The sequence below is a fragment of the Lutjanus erythropterus genome, chromosome 7 (genome assembly GCF_056507025.1).
Source record: "Lutjanus erythropterus isolate fLutEry1 chromosome 7, fLutEry1.hap2, whole genome shotgun sequence".
NCBI classification, from domain to species: domain Eukaryota; kingdom Metazoa; phylum Chordata; class Actinopteri; order Lutjaniformes; family Lutjanidae; genus Lutjanus; species Lutjanus erythropterus.
This window is the reverse complement of record NC_139323.1, coordinates 29,387,972-29,408,621: the sequence shown is the minus strand read 5'-3', so window position 1 is coordinate 29,408,621 and position 20,650 is coordinate 29,387,972. Positions and strand designations below refer to the sequence as shown.

General features: G+C 38.3%; 1 protein-coding gene across 3 annotated transcripts in view; it reads right to left on the bottom strand.

Annotated features, from left to right (window-relative positions):
* Positions 1 to 20,650, bottom strand: part of agbl4 (AGBL carboxypeptidase 4) — a 543,878-nt gene that overhangs the window by 346,817 nt on the left and 176,411 nt on the right. For all 3 annotated transcript variants that reach the window (XM_084722272.1, XM_084722271.1, XM_084722273.1), the window contains one exon: positions 18,844 to 18,966. In XM_084722272.1, coding sequence (XP_084578398.1) covers positions 18,844 to 18,966 — 123 coding nt within the window. The remainder of the gene's footprint in view (positions 1 to 18,843; positions 18,967 to 20,650) is intronic.

Genomic DNA, 20,650 nt, shown 5'->3' with positions numbered 1-20,650 from the left:
GCACAAAAATTAACATATTATTAGGGATGAACCACTACAACTTTTTTTCAGAAGATTTGGGTACCTAATAATGCCATTACAGTCCTTATAATGACTTTAAAAACATATTTTATTTTCATCAGCTATTCCTCATTTTCTACATGTATCATTTTTTTCTTGCTGCTAGTATTACTGTAGTCACTGTACATTTTCCTAATTTTGTGCTCCTTATATTTTTTTATTTCAGTAGGAATAATTCCTAAACATTATTATGGACTTGCAGAATTAAGTTTACTGTTACATGATTTACATACAATAATAATTTCATTATCATTTACAGCACTTTAACTATAATTTTATACATTTACATGTGTAGTATTTAAATTGTTTCTTCATTACCCTCCTAATTAGGAGGCTAATTAGTTCCCACCTGCCACTGTTTAGGAGGGACAGGTATGAGTGTAACCGAGTGTTTACCCTGCAGTGAACCCAAAAGAGTGAAGGTGGCTGTACTGGACTGTCATTTTGGTGAAGTTTAACAGGAGAAGAAAGAAGGGTATACAATGAGAAGTTGCAGCTGACTTATTACTCACAGCCAGAAGGACTGAAAAACTCTGACAATGAAGAAAAGAGGGTTACACAGGGTTGCAGCTGGATTTTTTTCCCCTTTCGTCTGCGGATTAATTATCTAAGGCATTCAACTAGTTTACGTCTGATGGGACAGTGGCTGCATTCTACAGGTGCAACCTGTGAGTTTGTTTCAGTTTTACATGGAATAAAACAACAACTATACGGACAGTTGCCAAAGTTGGAGCAGTCAACAAGTTTCTAACTGATAATGATGGCCTGACCAAGAAAAGAGGATAAGCATTAACAAACTACTAACTCTGCATAGTGTTGGTTCTTTAGTTGTTTTGTCAAATTGCATGTCTTGAGCGGTGTGGTGGAAAACCTAAAAATAAAGAGTTGACACAATGACTCTGTCTTTGTGGTGTTTTAATAATACTTTGCAAGGATCAGAGTACAATGCTGGTATTATAACAGTGCATCCCTACATGCTATATCTAATTTGTTTAAATCTGTACAAAAAACAAAGTGTAAAACCACAAATTGTGGTTTTTATGGAGTCTTACGTGCCAAGACATTTATCGCAGGGCGCAACTAGAGACCATCTTGCGATGGGATCACACCAGCTGCAATGCCTGCCGATATGATGACCCATGACCCATGAGTGCTCAGTAGTCATCACTACATTATTACATGAGTATTCAGCAGTCATAGGCCAGACCACACCAATCTTCCAAATTGGCCTTCATTTTGATCTCAACTTAACACCAGGGTTGGGTTCTACCAACTGGTTTTATCTGTCCCTGGTCTTTAATGCTAAGTCGGTCTTAGCTAAGACCAGTCATTAGACTGGACTTTAGGTCAGTTGTACCAAGCAGACTTATGCCTAGTCTTTACTACACCCAGTCTTAGCAATGCATGTTCATGTGAACACGTTCATGTGCTCACGTTACTGCAGATATTGCCAAGCAGTGTGCGTTGCTATGACACAGTTTAACAATCTCCCGCTGACTCGCTACTTTGTGATCATTAGCGGCAACTTTAAATATGGAGGATCAGAGAAAGAGGAAGGGAAACTTCACGGACACAGCGATCCGCCTATTAACGGAGCTGTACAGACGACCCAGAGTTTCGCTGACAGCCAAGCAGTCAAATGTTATTACCAACAAGAAGAAGCAGTCTGTCTGAGGAGAAATAACGGAGGCAGTTAACGACTTTTCGGACTTTGGCTGCTCAGAGACTGATGTCTGAAAGAAATGGAAAGACCTCCTGAGCAAAGCCAAGAGGGATATTTCTCAAAAAAGACCGACAGGGGTCGTCCACCCAAAACATCTGCATACAGCGACATCATTTTTGATATTTTAGTTGAAGACTCCCCGGTGTTCACTGGCTTGGTTGGGGTGGAAAGTGGCAACCAACTGCTGGAGGAGTGTGGTGAGATGGATGTGGGTCACATCACAATTACTGCTCAAGAGAGTAGAAATGTGAGTTGTGAAGGTGTGTATTCCACATAAACTAACTAAACTAACTCTGCTTCTGGCTAGAGTGGAAAACCGTGAAGTTGCTAACGGCTATATCTTGGAGAATGACACATAACAGAATCGGGCAGATTGAATGAATTAGGTATTTGATTTCAGACTCAACCGATGTCACTGCACCACAAATTATCCATCAAGGCAGCGGTTCACCACAGAGGAAACAGAGGAGAGAGGAGGATCTCCAGCAGCTGCTGGAAAAAGATAATCTGAGTGGAAGTCAAAACTAAAACACTCGAGACAGAGCAGGAGAAATTGGAGCTGAAGAAACAAAAACTGTCCCTGGATATAGTTACTCCAACAGCAATTAAATAGGCCGCCCTCTCACAGTGATATTTTTAAAGATGAGGAGCAGTCTTATGCTGAATTGAACATGATTACAACAACAGCAATACAAAATAATAATAGTAACGATCAAAAACAATCTATGATTAATAAAATGTTTATTTACAATTAGAAAATCAAATATGAGCCATACAATATTTACAATTAAACACAATCTGATATAATCTGTAAAATTATTTACAACATAGATGCACAAATGTAATTTTTTAAAAATTACAAATGCTGTCTATTATTTATATTTAATTCCTAGTAAGTATATATTATATATTCATTTTCTATTGAAGTATATATATATATAGTGCTTTTCTTTGTAGGTATATTATATATTTCTTCATATTTATTTCTTCATATATATCTCCATATTTAAACAATATGGAGCTGATTCATAAGTTTTAAAACACGAAGAGAGATCTGTCTGACAAAGTATTTATTATGTCTGCACGGACAAGTCCTAGTGCACTGCAGAGGCCACAGGCTGCACACCTTCCTGCACCAGCTGATGGTGTTGCCCAAGGACGGGGATCCTCTTGGTGACAGAGATGTTGTGGAGGACAGTGCATGCTGCTATGACAGTGCAGACTCTTTCAGGGTGCATCCACATCTCCCCATGAAGACAGTGAAACCCAGAAAATGGCCAAAGGCTAAAATTTCTCCTAAAGTGTAGAAGTGTTTTTTGTCTATTTTTACTTTTTCTCTGCCTCTTTCACATTTAGAATTGATATGAGGCCATAATTTAGGATAGCTCTGCTTTGTGCAGTAATCTGTCCTAACCAATGTGTCAGCACCATGGACAGCATATTTTTCTGTCTCTCTCTGCCCTCTACCCTCTTCAGACAATGTCGCTCTCCATGGTGCTGACACCGTTATTGCAGAGCTGACCCAGATATGAGCCAACTTTGAGCCAAACCTTTTTTGCTTACTTTATTCATAAGCTTTTTTTTTCATGTGTCGTGGCCGTTTCAAGAAATATTTTAAGTTTTCAATTTAGTTCAGAATTATGAGCATATATTTTGGTGGGCTATTCAAATTAAGTTTAATATGAATCTCTTTATTGAAAAGTTATTGTTTGCTGTTTTGAAAACCACCATTCTTGCACTTTCGCTTTGTATTGATGGATTTTTCGTTTTGTTGCTCTGTGCAGTCAATCTAGAGCAGAAGTTAGAATTTGTGAAAAAACAAATCTGATATTTGAAACGACAACAAATTCCTGAATTTGTATTGAAGCCGACCAATTGAGCCTTTAATGTTGCAAAACTGTCACATCAAGATTATATAGCATTATTGAACTTTACCCTGTAAATTATGTATTTATCTCCATGTTTACATGTTTTTTCATTTACTACACATACATTTGCAGACAATTTTATGCATGAATGAATAATACAGAATAAAATATATGGGGCAATTATTAAAGTTTATCTGGGACATCAGCCAGAATTCTGACACAACTGTAAATCCGGTGACAGCTCTTCAATCAGTTCAAACAGATCTCTCCTGCAGAATCGAAACCTCTCAATCAACCTTGTCGTTGTACATGTCCAATGGCTTGCTTCTGTCCCTAATCACTCTCTCACATCTAAAAGCTCGCCTGTTGTACAGCCGATAAATTAGATGAGCCATTGTTCTAGAAGTTGCAGTTATTATGAGTCATTGACATAGAAGCAGTTTTGATTTTGACTTCACCCCTGCTGCTGACTGCTGATTTCCGTCCCATCTTAGCAAGAGGGTGTTGGTGCAACATGCATAAATATGAAGTTGGCTTAGAACACAGGTATGACAGTGTTAACTTAAAACTAGGCTTAAGAGCTGTTCGTGCAGCCCGCCTCAGTATCACACCTGTTGGTAACTATCTTGCATCATCAAGGTCTTAAAACTTTGCTGACAAATTATGACATATGTGGATCTGGTTAACCTACCAACAATTTTTAAGAGTATAGGGCCTGTTATTTCCCATTGCCAGCAGGTGGCACTATGACTATGAGTCCTACCCCTCTATTTCTGTCCGCTTTGCTTGGACGACAGGCGCAATGGAACTCACGACTGCATTTTGCATTGTTGTGACTAGGGATGTCCCTGGTGTCTAATTTCTCTGTCAATGAAATGCAAAATATGATTTAGACTACTTGACTAGTCTAACAGTAAGAAAACACAGTTTATTAATTGATAATGTTAAACATTGTCTGAAAAAAATACTGTGTGTATTAAGAGCCATTTGAAGACATTAATCACAGTCTACAATTGTTAAATTGTATTTTAAATGCCACTTAAATGTGTGGCAAACAAAACATGACAACAAATCACTAAACGCCTCACTTTTTCAGGCAAAAAGGATCACAGTGTCTGCAGGTTAACAACATCATTTACCCAGACCTGACATTAGCTGCCAGCCTGCTACACAGGGTGGCTAACGTTAGCGCTGCTAGCAGCAGCCTGTTCTGCTTGCAAGTTAATGAGTTTATGCACCAGGAGCTGATATCTGATGGGGCCACAACCCCAACTAGTGGCAGGTTGCAGCATAACACCTTAGAAGCAATAGTTAAGTGGCATTACACATGAATAAAATATTGATAAGTAGTTTAACTGACTAGTATTTCTGGTGCTGTCTAGTGACGATGGCAACGTTTAATCGTGTAGTTGACTAATCACGCACATTCCTGGTTATGACATGCCTTATCTAAGTTAACAGAATTAACCTGAAATACCATTAATGAGAATATCCACAAAATTACTTTTGTCAGTGTTGGGCCAGATGCTGATGGTGATCTATAGTACAATCCATATGTGATAAAAACACTCAAACACTGATTTTGACTTCATGGGAGCTTTACGTTAAGTAACCTGAAACACATAGATGGTGTTAACTGCTCTGCTGAAGATCATTGCCAACAAGGATAAGAAATATCAAACTAAGTCTAGTACCAAAAACACCACCATATGATAAAGTGCACATGCACAAGCACCATCCCCTGGAACAGGTAGTAAAACTCAGAGAAACACTTTAGCAACAAACCATAACATAACTGTGTTTTTGTGAAGTTTTGTAGCTGAATGCCTGTACTGCACTTCACTAATGACATGTTTTATTTAAAAAACAGACCCCTGACTGGATATTCTGCTGTCCACAACACTGTCTGAATATAAAGATGCATTTTCATTTAGATTTAACATTTAAAATAATCTTGTCTGATGTCTTATATAGCCACACACACGGACACACACACACAATAAGTGCCTGTGTATTTGTAAACATTATGTGGAAATTGTTGTGAAAATAATCTTAATATACAACAAAACCAGGATAAGAGCAGACAATAAGAGAGGACAATAAGGGAAAAAATCATATTGTTATGAGTCCATCTATGCTCCAGTGAGCTCCTCGTTTCAATATAGATGAAGAAAGCTGGGCCCGGGGACAGCAGTGAGATATGCAGGCAGCCCACACATATCTGATGATGTACAGGCCTGCCTGCACATTCTAAAGAGAACACATTTTCTAGCTAGCCTTTTATAATTGTATTTTTTTCCCGTCCAACAGGCCCTAGAGCTAGACTGGTATGCTCCATCTGAAGCGGTTGGTGTAGTAATGGGTCATAGTGATGCATTCATACTGGGACTGGCTTAATTGTATTATCAATCTCATCCAGACAGTGCCTTAGCCCCACAGCTCTGGACATGCTACTGTCAGACACTCTGCATTAGTATTGGGGAGTGAACCATGAGGAATTGCAATCTTCACTTTCATCTGTTTCTCAAGCCCAAAACGGCGGCTTGGATGGTTGGATGATGTTTTTATCAGAATGTGGGTGCTGCCATCCCTCAGTTCTCACCCTCTCTCTGTCACTTTCTTTCTGTCTACCCATCTGTCTGTCACTCTCCCTCTCTTCCTCTTTATCTTTCGCTTTTGGTGTGTCCTGTGTGTTGGTGGCCACAGAGTAAATACAAGTCTGTTCCAATTTCATGCTATCTTTTAACAAGTTAATTATGTTGAGCCCTACAAAGGCTGAGGACAGACAGAGGAGGTGGCGGCACTGGCAGAGAGACAACTGCCCAGGTCGGCTCTTTGTTCTTCTATCTTGTTTTGTGTCTTCTTCTCCGAGCACTCGCCCTCATCTCTTTTTTCTTCTTCTCTATATTCTCTTGGTGTACCTCCCTCCTTCCCTTCCTCTCTTGCTCAGTGGTAATCTTTCCAGCGGCTCCAGTGGTGGAGGAGAGTTTGGAGATAAAAGCGTAGGGAGCTGAGGAGTCCTTGGCAAGCCTAAGGCAAGGAGAAGGTCAACAGGCCTGCTAAGAAGGGCTGTTATCATCTTGGTAACATGTTATCGGAGAGCCTGCAGTAGTGTTTATTTACAGTTATTGCTCCCTCTGGGTGCACACTTCAACGCCTGGGGCTGATTGCTCTGTAATGAGTTCAGGAACACAGGGAGCCGATGCAAGAAAAGAAGAGAAACAAGGGAGGCAAGAAATCACTGGCCAATAACCGATAGGTCAGCAAGAAAAAAAACAAGGAAGAACAGAAAACGCTGGTCATAGAAAATGCAGGAGAACCAGACAAGAAGCCAGTGTATTCTTCCAGCCAAGACAGTTTTTCTTTACAGTGCCTATGTCCTGCCATTCAAGAGCAAACAAATCTCCCGAAATTGGACAGTTTCTCAAATGGGTTAATCCAGTACAGCAGTAAATGGCTCTTGACCTGCAGTTGGCAGTATTTGTTCTAAGGAGGGACCACTGCTTGGACTTATAACACTTGATTTCCATCTCTAATGTCCAGAGTCCCTCTGGTAATTTACTTTGTCAGTGGTGCTTTTTTCTATTTATTTGCTTGACCAGTCCAGTATTGTGTGTGCTAATCAGATTGGTCCATATTTAACAGGCTGGCAGGTGAAGTAACAAGAGTGAATCCAGGAGTTGGGCAAATCAGGAGAGAGGACGTCTGTAAATCCCAAGGTGGGTTTTTCAACAGTTAGGAGTACTGCGGAGGAAATCTCTCATTGTGGAACAGCTTTTCAATCTAGGGAATTACCCTAAGTGCTGCTACTGTCAATGCAATGCCAGCTTTCAGAAAAGAAAAAAAAAAAAGAAAAAGCAGGAAAAGGCAGCACTGAATGCCATTCAAAAGGCTTGGCAGAAGATCAAGGAGTTTTTCAGCAATCATTTTGCCAGGCACTGCACCCAACCATCGTGCAATTAAGAGAAATTAAGATGTGGAGCAATAAATATATATGACAAAATACAAATATAAATTCTTTTTTTTTTTTTCGAGAATATACCATAAAAGCAAATCCATCCTATGACAAGCTAATCCCTTTTTATACCATCGGATATGGGAGATTAAGAGACATAATTTGGTAATTCAATTTAGACATAATTCATCAGAGAAGAAGAGCGCGGGGAGATTTTTGGGATGAAGTTTCTCCATCACAGCAGGAGGTTTTAGATGATGCCAAACTCATGATGCAGAGATAATAACTGGAATGACTTCATTTAGACAGCAAGGACTCCAAACATCTTTGCATCTTAACATCTTGGCATTACATTTTGCAAGTCATAATAAGAATAGGATTGGACAGTGTCCTCAAGAACTGCACTGGGAGACAGTCTCAGCAATCTACAGTTATGCAATAAATGGAGTGGAGTCGTAAATGTCAACATAGTTAAATATGTTTTTAGTTTTTTATTGTTACAAACATCATGCCGTATCACAGGATGACGTTTATGAGAGATGCGTTTGACTTTGAGAGTATAAAGATTGTTACAAGAGTATGTCCCTATGTATCTCTCAGGGTTAGCACAGCCTTTTCTTATAATGCCTCAATACACTGTGCCGAAATTTCTGACTTAATACAAAACAGAACAGAACTTTAGGCTAAGTTATTAGATGTTTCTCATAGGTGTAGTAGTCAATATGTTTATGTGAATAATGGGTCAATGTTGTATAATGTCAAAGGGGTCACTCACAGAGACACACAGAATTATCACCTGGCTCTATAGTTCCCTCAGCTCATATTTTCACATCTTACAGCTCATTATTTTGGTTTTACAGCCTACTCAAAACAGCTCTCATCAGCAGTGTTTCTAGAGAGAGGCAGATGTTCTCAGGTAAAGCTCCTATAAATTTGCTGTACATTACCTGCCCAGCACCAAACAACAGGCAGACAAAGTTAGTGACTAGTTGGTGAACACAGAGGGGCATTTTATTTTATTCTATTAAAATTAATATGCACCACTACGGTTGGTGAAGACCAAAACAGAACAAAAAGAGAGGGAACACTGGACTTACATTCATCAGGTGACCAGACACACAACTCTAAATGAATGCTAATGTTTCAGTGTGTCAACATATATAAATAAGCATTTATTTGCTAAACATCTGCCATAGCAACTTTATAGCGTGATTATTGCATAGCATTATTGCATTGCCTTCTAGTGGCCAAAAAATGTATCAATGCCAGTTTACAGTAATGCTCTGTGGAAATTGTAGCAGACTTATCTCCAAATGACATGAAACCTGGATACTGGGTTTATGACCTGTACTGTAGCTGGACACCATGGGGCAATTGAGATGTTTGGCTTCACTTCTGGGGAACAGTCATGTTTCACATTTTTATATATGTCAATGGTTTTTCATCCACATAAGCTTGTATCTTTTTTGGTTTTTCAAGAAACATATTTCTTAATGCACCTGTAAACTATTTGTAAATATTCCCATAGATTCTCTCCGGTTGAGCCCTTTTTCACTATATTATAATGTCAACAGTCTGATTACAAAATCAACTAGTTTTGTATTAACACTTGCCAATGAACTTTTGTCATTCAAATTTGTTTTCATTACCATTACAAGTGCATGCTAAAGCTTTTAAATATACTAAAAAATACATATTTAGAAATGAGGCATCATCTGAGAATCTCTAAAAACTAGAATATACTCTTTTAGTCTCTGTAAAAACTAGAGTACCTTCCAATATGTTCACTATTAAAAGCTGTTTGAAATGTCCACGGAAAAAAATCCTGATAACAGCATTTGCCCCCGAGGAGTGAATTTCAATACTGTTTACTTTGAGCAGTAGACCTACAAGATAGCTGCCTGGATTCAGACCAAAATGTATTCTATCAAAATTCTGCTCCTGTCAGTATTTCACCCTTCACTGTATAAGCATATTCTGTACATGAATTTGTGTTATCAAACAAACCCTGGCACATCAATGAAGCTCATCTCACTGAGAGGTTTTCTAAATAAATCAGCAGAATAAACACAGGCAGCTTGAAAAACATGAACTAGTAAAGCATTACAAATCCTCACCATTTTCCCAACCCGTACAGTCTTGCCTGGGATGAAAAATGAGACGTCTGTTCTGAAACTGTGTTTATGGCGTCAGGAATTGCTTGGAAATGAATTACTGGATGAATCACTGGAGCCTTGTGCGCGAGCACCACTTGTGCAATGCAGAAATCTAGTTGCAGTAATTTTCACTTACGACACACTTGTATCACGATGCTAGAGGCAGGCCCTGAGCCAATGAATAGTGATGTTTCAAAGTACATTTAGAACACAAAATAGCCTAGAGCTGGAATTTAAAAACAACAACAAAGTTAAACCTGTTTGTGTCAAACCACATCCTTCAGTATGGATGAAGTAACAGCAATGCCAATTTTCATATTACAAATAGGCTATTTCTTATAATATCCAGTATGTGAATATTTCTCCTCTCAACCTTTCCAAATCTCACAGCCACACTGTGTATACAGTTGATAATCAAATCCTTTCATTACTCAAAATTTACAAAACAGCTTGCTGCTGCTAGCATTTGGTGACATTTTGAGAAGATGAGGTGCTGGCTGGGCCTCCTATGTATAGTTCATATCAGAGCCATCAACAATTAACTTACAAAACACTGAGGTTGAATGTACTACTTCCTGGCAGAGGAGGCATCTCCGACCAGCGCAACTCAGCCAATGTGTTCACTCAGTGATTAGACGTGACCATATGCAACAGGCCCAAATGTCAGACAGGATTATCACTCTGTTTCATTTGCTCAGCATTTTATGTAACACTACTGATATCACTTCACACTTGCCATGGAAAAAACACTCTGTCAAGCCCACGTGAAGCCATGTGATGAAGGCAAATAGTTGTTGTCTGTAGTTATTATGATTCTCAGGTTGACCATCTTTGTTCTGCTCAGACAAGACAGAGAAGAAATAAACTAGAAATTGTTTTATCAATTCATTAAACCAGCAATAACTGATACTTTGGCCACCGGGGAGCAGCAAAAACAAGCTGTAAACACAACACTGACATGACCTTTTAACTTTATATGACTAAGCAAACTGTTACCATTTCACACAGAAGATACAGTGTAACACAGCATTCATTACCTCCGCCAAGTTTGGTTTGTTTGTCGGTTTGTTTGTTTGTCTGTCAGCAGAATTACAGAATTTCCACAACCTTCGTGAGATTTGTGGAAAGGGTGTAGCACAGTCCAAGAACCTGCAAAGTTTAGGAGCAGATCTGATTCATGGGGTGGATATACAATTTTCTTTTTTTTTTGGAAATGTTTTTTGTTGGAAATGAGCCAAAATACAAGCATCTGGTCGCACATATCTTGTATATATGTGCACATGCAAATCAATCTCTGACCTCCTCGCATTTGTTTTCAACATGGGGGCCTGGTGAGTAACTTCATAATATTACAGCTAAACAGTTCATTAAAACATGGTTCTGAAACATTTTATACAGAAATAGGCAACATAATCTCTGCCAAAATGGCGGCCACCTGGTCACAATTAGGGATGCATCGATACTGATACCAGCATCGGACACTCTAAGACACTCTAAGTACACTTCAGAGCAGTTTAGTGATAATTCGGTATTAGCAACCCCTTTCACATACAAGCAAACATGTAATCCTTTGTTTCCTTATTGCAAACATGCTATTAGATTAAAAACATATATTTCTATAAAAATATATAGTCCTTTAAAGGCACTGCATATAAGTTTGTGTGCTTGGCAACACCCCTGTATGGAAGATTCCCTCAGGGTCAAGCCAATATAACACATCCCAACTCACATGGCGTAATATGGCACAAAAAGGGAAATAAAACTGACAAAATATGCCTGAAGAATGCCAGAGATAGGACATGACGATAATAAAAAACACAATAATAATAAAGAGTAATCTCTTATGGATACAAATGGCCAATAAATAGCATAAATCAAAAGCAATGGTCTTGCCAACAGTCCCCAGACAACTCAAATTTATCTCCATACTCTACTCCTGACTTAAAAGAAAGAGAGAGGAGAGAAAACTGCTAAAAGGGAAACTGGAGAGGCCATTTAGTGATTTGAGCAGTGAAGCTTCTCCGCTGCCAAGGACATGTAAGAGAGACAGAGAGACTGGGAGTGCCTCTCAATACATCAGATGTCAGGAGTGCTCCCTCCCACTCAGACGAATGGATCTTCTTTTGGAAAGCCCATAAGAGTTAGAGCAATCTAAGGTTGGTGAGCTATACAAAAAATACTGTAAAAGCCAAAAATCGAACAACCAAAAGGCCATGAGACTGCACAATGCATAATACCAAGTAACATTTCTTGCGTAGGGGGATACATGTCACAAAACTGTCTAATTTATGTTCATGTTGAATGAAAGAAAAAATGACACTGGAAAAAAATGTATTTCCATCCTTGGGCTGCCTCTCGTTCTGGGTTGTTTCATCAGAGAGGGAGGCGAGGCGAGGCGAGGCAGATTGCTGTATACTGCGGCAAGCTCAGGCCTCTCCAAGCCACTCATTCTGAGCATCTAGCTTGATTGTAAAAACGTTTCCCTCTTCTTTAATCAATGGTAACTCACTATCCTGATTCATGGGGCACTCTGGAGTATATAAATATCTTCTGACAAGCTTGACTGCGTTCTCCCCCCACCAGCTCCAGAACACCAGCCACCAGCCCCCCCAGTGTTCATATTATTCTTTTCTTCTGCACTTCCTTATTTCCTTTCCTCTTCCCCACCATCTCATTCTTGCTGTCTGCTTTCTACCTCTCTGTCCTTGCTCTATAAATTCAGCTTTAGCTATGACTCTAATCAGTCATTCTTTATAGAGGGACTCTGCAACTGCAACATGACAATTTCTGGGAGAAGATAAGAGTGGACAGATTAAATACACTGTTCAGTGTCGGAAGAAAGGAAAAAGGAAATTATAGAAATAAGGGGAAAACAATGAAGCCTTCATCATTAGTGAACAGTGGAAATATTTTCTTCAACATTTGTCCTCATTACTTATCTCCTGGCAGCCTTTTTTTGTTTTGTTTTTTCTTTATCTCGACAATGGAGAAAATATTTCTTCATCAATTATCATTACTGAGGGGTGATTTAAAATCTGCATAGCAGATCCATGAAGCGCTTGAGAAATTCTATAAATTGTATAACTTCAGAGGTGGAAACCCTAATTTAGAGAAAGTGTTGTCATAAAGTATAAACATAGGCTTTTCCTGACTTTTGACGTATCTGTTAATCATCTGGCCAGTGACAAGCGTTCACTCCTCTGACTTAATAGTGAAAGGGTAAATTCTGTATTTTTCAGACTGGACTTTTCCTTTTTTTGTATGAGGGGAACCAATTTTTGAAATTGGACAAGCATTGAGGAAAATCGCTGCATCTGGATAAGCGAAACTGAGCAACAGGCAACTGCGGGCAACTGCACCATCAAAGTACATATAGTCAACAGTACATTAGTACAAAGTGCTAAAAGTGCTTGTTTTTGTTAATGACTGGCTTAGATTGTTGTTCTAAGTGTTTGACAACATTATGGAAAGGACTGCTTAGTTTAGTAGTGCTGGTAGTTTAACCAGAGACAGCTGCTGTATCACTTTATTTAAAAGGATCAGACTCCACTGACAAAAACAGTAATTTTATGTCTCTAATCGACAGCTACATCATTCGATTAGTTTGTGTTATTGTGTGACTTTTGGGGTATTAAAGGGTTAAAAATGATCAAGGTAGCAATAGACCAGAGATGTAAAATTACTGTTTTGTCAGTGGAGTCTGGTAGCTTTGAACAGAGTGATATAGTGGCTGTTTCTGGTTGAACAACAATAATCTTACTCTTTAGAAAAGGGTCCATCTCTGTAGGGATCCTTTCCATAATGTTGTCAGTGCTTAAAATAACAATTTGAGCCCATCAGTGGTAAGAAAGAAGCACTTTTAGTAGACTGAATTTGAAGACACAGTTGCTTGGAGGGATTTCGTTACAGCTCAGTTTTGCTTTTGTCGGCTTTTTACAGCATTCTCGCTCAATGCTGGACCAATTTCAAAAATTCTTGTCCCCATTACTCATGGAGACACAAAACATAGGAAAATAGCGCCCAGGCTGAAAAATACCAACATTACCCTTTAATAGTGTATCAGATATTGTACTGCATTATTAGCCATGCTGACACTAACAACAATGAACAGTGTCTGAAGAGGATAATCTTTGAACAGACAACTTAACCTTGTATTTTGTTAAATCAAAATACAATGTGAAGATGTTACTGACTGAAAGATGTTGAAATGAAAACAGTGAAAAATGTGACAGACAAATGCAATACAAAACAATTTAAATTACTTAAGACATCTGATGAAGTGTGAGAGAAGACTGCCATGTTCCCGTAGCTGTTATGTTGACACGATTATGTTAGATAAGACATTCATAAGCTGTACATTTATGAATATTGTTCACTCAGATTTATTGTCATACTGTACAATCAATTATTTAATGCCTGATTTTCTCAGTTTAACAAGCTGTGACAAGACACACAATTCAGGTTAGCACCTCAGAGAAACAAATATAAGTCTCAAAAGGCCTTAACTGTTTGGGTCCTGACTGACAGAAATACTGGTATGTGCATATCTGTGCTCCAGTCTGCCATATGAGTTGGACTGTATCGAGTGAATTGATTGTAAAGTCAGATGAGTCTATGAGTTGTGCTTATCAATGGACCCCATTAAACACTTGTCACCCCTGGGGAATTTCTTTGACCATGCAAGTCATTGTCAGCAGACAGCAGTCCGACTAATCAATGAGTGCTTAATTACATCTGGTGCACGGTCCAAAGGTGCAGTAAAACAATATGCCCGCACTGTCAGTGTCATCCTTTGTAGAGACAGATGGTACTTTAGTCAGCGACATTGTGAGGATGCACTCACAAAAGAATTTGGGACTTAGCTGAAAATGTCAACAGTTGGAGTGTGTGACGAAACAAATGTGACAAGACAAGATAAGAATGTCATTTGGATTTCACTCTAAAAAACAATTAGGCTTCTCTTATCACGCTCATGAATCTCTGCCTCTTGACACAATACACAACAATAGGCCAAGACTTAATGTTTAACGATTAACAAAATCTTCTATTCTCTACCATGATTTTGCATTGTCCTAAGGAGCATAAAAAGATGATCTCAACGAGTATTTGCATATGGGGTTTAATGAAAATTTGCATATTGCACTTTACATAGTAAACTAAAGTAATCAGTAAGGTTTGCAATGTTTTCTTCAGAAAATAGTCAATGATTAAGTTGTACTGTACAAAACACAGTCAGGGTCATCACATACTCTATGTTATCTTTAAGCAGAAACAGAAAAAGGCTTTTAATGGTTTAGAATAACTCAGTGTCAGAGGACCTGTTGGCTGAGACACCTACTGTATGTAAATCTGTAGGCCATCACTGACTTGATCAGCATAGGGCTGACAACAAAGTGAATTAAGCCTCATCTAAATGTAAATGAGGTTTTATACCTTTGGCAAACAGCTTACATAACCAGTGTCTATTTTAATAAACCAATTAGATGTTATTCTGTGCTATACTAACGCAACAAAATAAAATCTGTGCTTTATGAAATTGTACATGGGATGCAGATCGCTGTCGACCAAAGGGAAAAAAAAGAGGGTGCACAAAGCTTCGGTGAGTTATAGGCCTGTATAAATTTCAAATTAAAACGTCCGCTTGAAATACCGTGTTTCGGCCACTCAGTCCAGTTTAAGAGGACTAAAAGAGACATAGGCTGTCATCAAAGACCATTTCAATAGCTTTGAGAAATATACATGCCTCTCCAGCATTCAATACATGTGGCAGGAGCTTACACACTGGTCTCCAATTTCATTCCTGTCATTGCTATCACAGATAACAGACTGAATGCATGAGAAACAGCAGCTCATTTTATTAGCCTTACTGATACTTTAGGTATGCACACTGTCTTATCAAGCGTGAATATGGGCACTAAATCTACTTTAAAAAAAAAAAAAACAATACCGTCTGCACCTGATTATATGAACATAGAAATCTTATGTTGTTCAATCAACAACACAAATAATCAGAAAATATATATGCAGACATCAGACAATTTTCACTTACAAGAGTAGGGCGGCCATATGAACTCTTCTCATGAGGACAGTAAAACACAACCCCATCTGAAGGCAGCAAAACTCACGCACAGTTGTGAGTTCAGTTGTGTTCTTTATGTTTAGGACATGCCAACATGGCTGACTTTCGGACTGATGATGTACCGTAAAAACACTTTTCAGTCTAATCATACTGTGGATAAATGACTTGATTAAATGTACAGAAGGAGTAGTTGCAGTAGCTCGTACATACTTTTTAATATTTTTTTGTTTTTGCTTGCCACAACTACCAGAAGAAAACCAGCAACTTTTTTACAAACATTTTAAAAGTCACTGAGGTCGGACAGGTTTAAATAGATTTTAGGAGGAGTATCACTTAGAAAGATCAATAAACAGGTTTGCAATAATTAGAAAACTATCAGTGGATTATAACTGCTTGGGACAAGTTTAGCAGGCATACACGGAGTATACTGTGAAAGAGCTATTATAAACTAATATCAAGGCTCACTCTAAAGCGAGGCGGACAAAATCAGTGATGTTTAAATGAAACGGCAACAGGGCATTAATTTGACATTAGCTGGCAAACATCAATTCATCCCCCATTCTAACTTTAGTAATGCATTTACTGGAAAGAGATTAATATCAATTCCATAAATCATTCAGGAGATACATCCGGAGCCAGAGACACTGGTATGTTAGCTGATCTCAGTGTGGGAGCTCAGGGCCCATTAATCAATGTCTGAGCTCCTCTGGCCATGTCATCTGGGAAAAAAGGCAAATTTATAAAAAGGGCAATCAACACACTGATATCTCAGCACAATCCTCCTAATGTGTTATGTTTAGATTTATATGCATAAGTACAACATATACAGTCACCTTCACATGCCTCTCGTCTACAAAACTGTGGAATAGGTTCTCTATTTCTTTATTTATCCCTATTCCCACTCAAGACCAGTTTTCCTCTTGTGAATTAATTAATAATAGGCCTGGGACATACAACAAGAACTTATATGCACATGTTCAGCTGACCTCTAACACTTTGAAAATCAAGTGTATCCACGACAGAATAATAATAAAAATCAACTTCGGAGAACAACATTGACAATGACACCAAGACCAGACATCAGAAAGCAAACGGGGCGAAGTTAAAGCTCATCTCACTCCGCAGGGGAAAAATGGTCTTGTCTGTGGAAATATGAAATCTGAGTGCCATCTGAACCTAATCTCCACACAGAGATTCAGTCCCAGAGAGACCCACTGACTCCCTGATTTACTCTGCCTACTTGTGTGCATGAGTGCGTGCCTGTGTGTGGGTCTAACCAACTGACCTTGTCAGTGGTAAGAATGTACTTTATTTTCATTGTCGTGCTATTCAGCTGTCAAACAAAGGCCATTAACAAATAACACTGGAGCATATTAACTTCTATTCCAACAAAATACATGGACAAGGTAACAGGATGACCATCTTTTCAAGAACACTTATATTTCTCTTTTAGTCATGCTGATGATGTGGCTGTAGGGATGGCAAAGTTGGTTGGTAATCACTACAGGGAAAATGCACTTCATCTCTGTGTAAAAAGTGGTCCTGCTAGAACCACTGAAAGTGAAGTACACTGAAGGAGAAATACAGAGTGAAACAAAGCTGAACGAATACGATTTATGACAGGGAAATAAACAAGAGTTTGCTGATACTATCATGCAGTACTTTCTTCAACTGAAATTCAGTTTCAGTCCTTTTTTATTAGCTGCTTCTCCAATTATTGTTAATTATTGATAATTGTGGGGTATGGGGCATGAATTTTTTTGCCTTCTGGGGGCCTGCTAGAAAAAAAAATGGAACCAGAGGATCATGCCACAGTACAAGGAGACTGTAGCAAGCTGCTACAAGAAATTGGCTCAAACAACACCTGCTCATAAGCCCCTGCACTGACTTCCAGTCACTGACACAATAATCAAGACTTTAAGATCCTTTCTATAAATGTTTGTATGAACTAGTTGTCACTCATAATACTGTTGCCAAACTATGTCATGGTCTTGCTTGTTTATTCTCAGACTAAAAGAACATGCCACATCAAAAGAACAGAGATTATGGACTGGAACATATAGACTAATAAGGTTGGAAAAATAAAATGGTGTAGATCCAGATTTAAAATTTAAGAAAAAGACTTTGATGTCAGCTCTAGTTTGAATAGGCAGTCAACAATGATGCTTGAATCTGTGTACTGCAGTCAAGTTTATTAGATCTACCTGTAACAAGAATTCTAGCTGTGGTATTTTGAACAAAGTGGAGGTGTACGGTGGAAACTTCAGGCTGAAGTCAGTGGCATTAAAATAATCAAGTTTTACTGAAACAAAGGAGCGTGTCAGATTTCTCAGAATCAGCTACCAGTTGGATGGGATGGATTCTACTGTAGTTAAGAGTGCAGTTTCTGTCATCTGAGATGCAAAACAAGGAGAAAACAGCTGCTACAAAATTGAATAGCATTCAAAATTAAGGGTAACGTGAAAATAAGTATGTGTCTGACTGAAGGAACAGATAGAGAACCAGCCTTCTTTGTGTTGAAAGGAAAATGGACATGAAAGTTCATTTTTGGTCTACTAGCAATTGGGTCACATACTTCACAATGTATGCTTTAAATGACAAACTGATTATTTTCTGCCTTTAATTGATAGGACAACTGAAGTGATGACAGGCACAGGGAAGAGAGAGTGGGGAAAAGGAATGCAGCAAAGGGATGTTAGAGTTGAACCACTGACTGCTGCAGAGGACTCACAGCCTTGGTACATGGGGTACATGCTTTACTGAGCTACCAGGGTGCATCACATCCACCTCTTTAGCATGTGTGTTTGTCTCAGTGTGAGGGAGGGCCCAAATGAAATCTTGCAATGATAATGATTTGCAGCCACTACTGTCCATAACAGTAACACTCCATAACAGATGAGTATGTCACCAACATGAAGAGAACAGTATATAAAAAGTCTCATGGATCACTTTAACTCCCACCTTATTTTACTGATATGGTGTTTTTTAAGTTGACTACTCACCACTCTCAAAGCAAGCATCAAAAACCAGATGTCCTTTCCGCGGAGCTCCTGAGTAACCTGGTGGGCTCACCATCAGTTTGTTCACATTCCCTACCAAGGCATCCTCTCCTCCAGTTTCACTGCCTGTAAAACATGTGCAATATGAAGGAATAAAATGAGTGTTCTCATTGTTCTCTTAGTCTGCAGATAATCCATAAATGAGTCTCTCATACACAATAACAAAGGCCTAGACTGTTGACCTTGAACATAAAAACATGCAGGACCTTATGACACCACTAAATTAAATTATGGGTAAAAATAAAAAAATAAAAAAGACACAAATTATTGTAAGTTAAATGTTGCTCCTTGTGAACAGTGATTTGTACAACACATTTTTAATGTTGAGTTTTGTCAACTTTAAACTATAAACACATCAATCAATCTACAGTGCAAAACAGAGTAACACAAATGAATAACAAGGTATAAGTAGGTTTAAGAAATCCAATTTCTGTCTGCAGAGCAAATGACATTTCCACTTCCACATGTGGACATCTAATTTTCACACTGCTGCTTAAATGAGGGGCTTTGCTTGCTTTTTTGGTATAAATAAAAAAAGTTTTTGTTTTTTGTATTGGCTATGGTTATAGATATTTTTGTTAACTGCTTTTTGTGAACAGGTCAATATACTTCAACAACATTTAAATATATTTCTCTATATTTTAACACTTTGTGACATATATAGGGTGTCCATAAAGTCTCTTTACAATTTAACAAATTTATTACAAAAGCAAATCAACAGACAAATCTGTGGAAATTATTACAAAATGAAAAGTAGATCTGTCTGATTAACATATCTCATCAATTGCTTTTGTAATAATTTTTTTAAATTGTAAAGAGACTTTGTGGACACCCCGTATATTATATCAGCCCTGAACTAGTGGTTGCAGTAAAATAAACACAATCTGATTTAATTGTAATTTACTAATTTAAAAAAAACTAATTGTAATTTAGTTTGCATTTTCTCTTAATTCATGTTGTTCTATTTCTGCCTTTTTTATTTTAGAGTTATTTAGAATAATCAGAAATACCAGTTAAAGTTTATTGTTTCAGTGTGCTGAAAATGTTTTACTACCTATTATCAGTATTATCCCCAATAATCAGTCCCGGTATACTTCAAATTGAATGCAAAGCAATATAATAGGTTACCTGCACCTTCATCACGTGTACCTGTGAGTATATTCATTTAAAAATACTAATTTTAACAACATTGGAAGAATAACCACAACAGAGTTGAGATTATACTAACAACTAAATAGAAAAAATGTTTTGTGAATTCCTTAACCTATTCAAAATGTGACTCATTTTACAAGCATGATGGACCCTGCAGCATCATTTTGTCTAGTACTGTCGCTAATTCTTATAATTAAAGATCTGTCCATTTATTTCTGATTATATATTTTGAATACGGTGACGCTAATAACTTTGTTCGCGGATTATGGCTTTAATGTGGGAGAGTTACGGACAAAGACCAAGACCAAATACTTCAAACAGCAGCACGGTTAGCTAATTAGCAACACAGCAGTTGAGTGGAGGAGCTGTCCCTCACTAATCCAGGTAACACAGCTAGCTAGCACACACTCATAGCCATACACTTGCACTACTGCTCGTCCTGAAAGCGAAGTGGTTAACATTAACATGTTAGCAGCTTCCGCAAGTCTCTCCATGAGGACCATTACCCGCGTACAGTTAGTTATATGTCTGGCTAACGTCTGTGGCAGCAGGGCTAGCTCATAACAAGCTGGTGACATGCCTCTTGTTTACATCCCTG